Source organism: Haliaeetus leucocephalus, unplaced genomic scaffold (genome assembly GCF_000737465.1).
Source record: "Haliaeetus leucocephalus isolate CR32 unplaced genomic scaffold, Haliaeetus_leucocephalus-4.0 Scaffold140, whole genome shotgun sequence".
Taxonomy (NCBI): Eukaryota; Metazoa; Chordata; class Aves; order Accipitriformes; family Accipitridae; genus Haliaeetus; species Haliaeetus leucocephalus.
Genome location: NW_010972576.1, coordinates 12148457 through 12154208, shown reverse-complemented (window position 1 = coordinate 12154208; position 5752 = coordinate 12148457). Strand labels below are relative to the sequence as shown.

General features: G+C 44.9%; 1 protein-coding gene across 1 annotated transcript in view; it reads left to right on the top strand.

The window, feature by feature from the left end:
- Positions 1–4651, top strand: part of LAMTOR3 (late endosomal/lysosomal adaptor, MAPK and MTOR activator 3) — a 7868-nt gene extending 3217 nt beyond the window's left edge. The window contains exons 2-6 of the mRNA XM_010561042.1: positions 53–87; positions 796–854; positions 1775–1908; positions 2986–3049; positions 3790–4651. Of these exons, the coding sequence (XP_010559344.1) occupies positions 53–87; positions 796–854; positions 1775–1908; positions 2986–3049; positions 3790–3863 (366 nt within the window). The 3' untranslated portion in view covers positions 3864–4651. The remainder of the gene's footprint in view (positions 1–52; positions 88–795; positions 855–1774; positions 1909–2985; positions 3050–3789) is intronic.
- Positions 4652–5752: the final 1101 nt, after the last annotated feature.

Sequence of the window (5752 nt, the reverse complement as noted above, 5' to 3'; positions counted from 1 at the left end):
CCCGCCCGGTTTCTGTGGAAATAAGTAACGCGCCGTCCGTCTCTGCCCCCAGGACCTGAAGAGGTTTCTGTACAAGAAGCTGCCGAGGTAACTGGCGGGGGGGGCGGGGGGGCTCTGCGCGCTTCAGATTGCAGAGGCGAGCGTGGGAACCCTGCCCGACGGGGGGAGCTGCGAACTGCCGGCCCCCTTCGCTGTGACAGGGGGTCGGCTGACCCGGCGCGCTCGTTTCCCTCTTTAAATTGAGCTGGAAGTAGCGAGAGGCGAGGACGGCTTAGCCTTTCCCTCGCTCGCTTGAAAAGGAGTGAAGTGTGCTCCTCGTCGCGCCGTGATGAGGCGTGGAAAAAGCGTTCCTCGTGACTCGGTTGCCTAATCCTTGATAATTCCCTTTTCGGTAATTGCCGGTTGCTGGCAACACTGAACAGCCAGCGTCTGAGATAACACGCAAATGCAGCGAAACTGGCACTCGCCGAGCGAGGACAACATGCAAAGGCTCTTGCTTGACTAATGCTATTCGATTAGTGGTATTAGCCCTCTTTCTGAAGCTAAAAGTTCTGTGCAGTTTTCAGTAGCTTCATTTTGTATTGTTCTTTTTACTGCTACTGAAATAAACAGAACAAGTTTACTGCTCCTATACTAAACAGAACAAGTCCCTTTCGGTGAAACATTAAATTAGTGAAGGCATCAGTTTTTTACATATTTTCCCCTTCCTTGCACGTTTGTTCAGGCAAAAAAAAAAATCTTTGCTACTAATTGCTCTGTTTTTAAAATGGTGTCCTTTCTGCCATTTTTTTGCAGCGTTGAAGGACTTCATGCTATTGTAGTCTCAGACAGAGATGGTGTGCCTGTTATCAAAGGTAACTTCAGCTTCTCGCTGTGCCTTGCAACCAAAATCCTGATCGAACAGCAGGGGGTGGAAAAGTACAGCAGAATCTTTGCTGGTTGTGCCCAATACATGAATATCCAAAATTGAATAATTAAATTAGACTTTTACTTTAAGAGTTGGTTACGTACCTCTTTAAATTTATCCTTGTGTTCATGTATAAACAACGTCTTCAATAAGTGTAACCCACAGAACTTTTCCTCAGTGAACAGGGTTGGAGTGGCGTAAGGTGCTTGTATCTTCGAGTCGCTCGCAGGCTGATACAAAGTACTTGAGAGTTTATTGGTATTTTGTTGACTTGGCTGATCTGTGCTCACAAGCAATTGCATCCAACTTTTACACGCGCTGTTTAATTTTGTTTGCTTTTTGGTACCGTAATTTATATCATATCTCTGCAGTCTTTAAGATGTTTTATGTTGTGGGTGAACTAGTTTAAGAGTACTGAGGAGTACTGATTCAAGTACTGCAGGGGGTTTTTTGTTTGTTTTTTTTTTAACGTCCGAAAGTATTTAAACACCTAGCAGAACTTGCACATCTTCACCTGTTTTCATTCAAGTGACTGTGCCGGTAATCAGTTCGAAGGCTGGAATCAGTGCAAACAGGCAGGGACGCAGAACCAAAGTGACATCAGCACAGGCTGTGCATCGTAAAGGAAAAGACTGTTTCTTAGGCATGCTAGGGAGGATGCTGGTATAACGAGCATTGATCATGTACAGAATATTAAATTATGTACTCTTCATGAAGATTGTTCTGTACTCGTTGCGGAAGCCCATAAGATGTGTTACGTGTTCCCCAACGCCAGATGGGCTTTTGACAGAGTGCTAAGCTGCGTAAAGAGTTGTGATGCAGTCATAGATACCATGTAAAAATAAGAATTTTCTTGTTTTCTTCCAGTTGCCAATGATAATGCTCCAGAACATGCACTGCGACCTGGCTTTCTGTCCACCTTTGCCCTTGCCACAGATCAGGGCAGTAAACTAGGACTTTCTAAAAACAAAAGTATCATCTGCTATTACAATACGTACCAGGTGAGTAACCTCAGTGTGGCCTGTTCTCAGTGACCGGAGCTGTTCTTGAGCAAGGGAGAGGTGGTTTAAACTTTGCTGGATTTGCACTTGGCTGCTATTGAAGCATTTGTGGTTTATTTCTTACACTGCTTAAACGGCTAAGCTAAACTTTTGCACTATTTTTTAAGCTTCTCTTATGTTTCTCAAAACTGAGATGTACTGGTTGAAAATAGTGAATTTTTCTGAACAGGTAGTAATCGGGGATTTGCAGCAGGTGCTGCTCATATGGCCTTCAGAGTCTGTTATGAAGGGTTTATGTTCTCTTTTACAAACGATATTTGTTCATAACTAGTGACACCTAAAGTTAAATAGGCATGTGCAGCCTACTTCATAGCTAATCTTTCTGCCGGTATGACTTTGAGGTAAGAAAACTTTGAAATACCACTCATGTTTTTTTACAAACTGGTTATTTGTGTCCTGAAATCCATCATCTACTAAGTTTCTGCTCCTTCTCAAGTTCTAGCGGTCTTGAGAGCTTTTTATTACGACTGCAGTAAACTGGCCAACTGTTTAGCCTACAGTATCTACCTTTGTTTGGAAAATAAATGGGTGAATGAGTTAGTTTACACACATTGAGTACATCGCTTTGATTCTCTTGATGCTGCTAGCTTATTGTTGTGCTCAAGGTTCCAGTTCCCTGTTAATGGAAGAAGAGGAACTGCTGTACACAGAACAGTATGTTAAAACAATAAACCTGCCTGCCCTCTTGTTACCTGTGGAGTGTGTGGTCTCCATAGTGTACTCTGCAGCGTTGGCAGCTGAGTCAGATTTGAGGCGGATAACACTGCAGAACTCGGGAGGGAGGGGAAAAGCCGGGCTTTCCACCTGCAGCTCACTGTACTGTGGTGTAAGTTCTGTTGGTGTTTTTAACTGTGGATCTTATGAAATAGGTACACAGAAAAGTCAGCTCTGTGGCTCTGGCTCCTGCTTTTCCTTTAAACTGAGGTGGCTGCTTGTTTCAGGAAGAATTTATGTGGCGCAGCTCTGATATGCAATGTCTGTTAGCTGCTGGCTGAACACTGTTCTCTCTCCTTGCAGGTGGTGCAGTTCAATCGCTTACCTTTGGTAGTAAGTTTCATTGCTAGCAGCAGTGCCAATACTGGTATGTTTTCACAAGTGTTTTAAGTATTGCAGTATTTTAAGGCCCAGGTGTTTAAATAATTGAAAATAAATTACCCAAATTTACTTCAAGGTGTACTAACTTTGCTCCTGCTATGAATTTTGTCAGCGTATTTTGAAGGGGAGAAGGGAAAGGTGTGAGTAAAAATTTGTAGATTTTACGTGACTTGCTGAAGTTGTTCCTCTGTTAGAAGCGTATTTCTCCTGTGATTAACCTTACCCTTGCTGCCTGACAGTGTTCACTGTGCCAGCAATGATTGTACCGTACAAACCAGTTGTTCAGTCTCTTTCCGTCAGTTCCAATTTATGTTCCGCAGTAACATGTGTGGCTTCGCCTTCTCAGTTCTGTGGGGTGGGGAAGTCCTTCAGCAGGGCACCTGGCCTTGCTCATGCGGGCGTTGCCTAATGAGAGGATGAGCAAAAGGCATTTAATTCTTGCACAGCTGCTTGGGCCTCAGTAGCTGTGGGAAGCAGCGAGGCAACCAGCAGGAAGGGGGAGAGCTGCGCTGCACGCGGTGTGCCCCAGTTGGTGCCGGGGGCTGCAGGGACCTGCCTGGGGGTGCTGCCTGCTGTTCCCCTGGAGAGTGAGCAGCTCATGTGAAACTTTTCTGTGTTTTGGAACAGACTGCCTGTGACTTGGGAGGGGAGGGAACTGAGGAGTTTGGAGAGAGGCTTCTCAGTTACGTTGTTTGATCGGATGTTCTGTCTCTTCTCTCTTTCCAGGGCTGATTGTAAGTTTAGAGAAGGAGCTTACGCCCCTGTTCGAAGAACTGAGGCAGGTTGTTGAAGTTTCTTAACCTGATGGTGTAGCCGGAGTGCAGCATCCTTCTGCAGCCCAGTGGACAGAAAGATTCAATAATCCTCAGTCAAATAACATGTCTCAGAAGAAATACCGCAGCTCCTTAGTATACTAAGTAAGAGTAAATTGTACATAGTACTGAATCTGAAACGATCTACTAGTGTGTTGTAGGTGGATGTTACTTTAGGCCATGCTTCTTGTATTGTGCAGTACTGGAGAGACCACCAAAATAGCTCCCATGGAGTTTAGCTCAGCCAGCTGAGCCAGATTGGCATGATGCTGCTGGCTCAAATGAGCAACCCACAGATCTCTTGCTTTACAGGGAACCGGGCACGCGGTGGGGTGTATTCTCAGGCCAGCCACCGCTGCGTGTTGGAAAGCAGGTCGGTTGTCTAGTGTTATCAAAGATGCAGTTGGAAGAGTATTGTGAGAGCAAGCTTACTGGCAGTGATGTGTCGGTACAATCAATAAATATCCCGGCTTTCTTATGTGGGTGATACTTTGGCAAGGGAATGCTACTAATCTGGATGCTAGCTGCATCCTGCTTCCACTAAGAAGAAAGCTATTTCTATGAAAGCTGTTGCTTTAGGGGTTTTCCTGATGCCCAGATAAAAGCACCTGAACAATGTCTCACATCTTCATGGGGTTTTTGTGTAATATGGTTGTGAAGATCTCATGTCTCATAGTCTTTGTGTGGGTTCATCACTGGTGACACTCTCAGCTCATTTACCCTTAGGTTTTCCTAAGTAAATAAATATAAATAAAATACAGTATTTTTAAATGACAGAGCCTGGTCCACTCCTCTCTTGCTCCGTAAGACTCTACAGCACATCAGCTTTTCTGCAGAGAGAACAGGTCTCTTAATTGTTTGTAAACATACAAAATCCTGGAGTTTACAGGCCGAAAGCTAACCTGCGTGTCTCTCAGTTGGGTAATAAGGGTGCTGAGTCCCGTGCCAATGCAGAGATGCAGATGTTAGTGCCCGCTGGCTTCCTATCGCTGGGAATCGATCCCGTGCTCTTTGCCCCGCCTTGTTCCCTCTGACATCCCCCTTGCGATGACTGCAGTGTAGCCTTCCAGCACTCAAACCAAGCACTGCTGCTCTAAGGGAGAGCTCTTGGCAGGTCTCTGCCTCAGGCTGGGAAAGGGGGTGCTGCTGCCCCCTTGCTTATACCTCGCCCACCTTTAGCATCAGACAGGACGGGGGGAAATGGTGCTGGAAACAAGGACTGGGAATTTTTGGCTCAAAAGCTCTCCCAGAGATTCCAAGTTGTCAGTAAACCCTTTTCCATTTAAACTGAGCTCCTGGCATGAGCTTTCTAGTGCTGGTCATGACAGAAACAGCTGGAAACTGAGCCCCAGGGCATCTCTGTGTATATTTCTGGCAAAAAGCATTCATGTTCCACCTAGGGCCTACTGTTGCTGTTAGGTTCTGTTTGGCTCTTCTGTCTGTGACTGCTTCCTACGCCAGCCAATTTCTTTTACTGGCTTCCGTTTGTGACACCGTGTGCCGAACGTGCTTCTAACATTCTGTAATGCAGCCTGTTCATGTGAAAAGGGGAAGGCTGCTTCTGTGGTTACACTTCAAGCTTCATTTCCAAGCTGTTGTCACAGAACAGCGATGCTGTTAGAGAATATCATCTCTCTCTTCCCCGTATACAGCCTCTCTCACACACAAATTCATCAAAGCTTTTTAACTAAATGGGAGATGCCAGTTTGTTAAACCAGTTCTTTAAGGGAAAAAGGAAGGCAAAGCTTTAACAATACAGTACATGAATACAGAAGACCTTTGGTAGTTTTATAATGACATTTTATTCAGAAAACAGTCTATAAAAATATTTACAAATATTTTGAATTTCTAAATTGAAATAAAATGCTATCCCTATG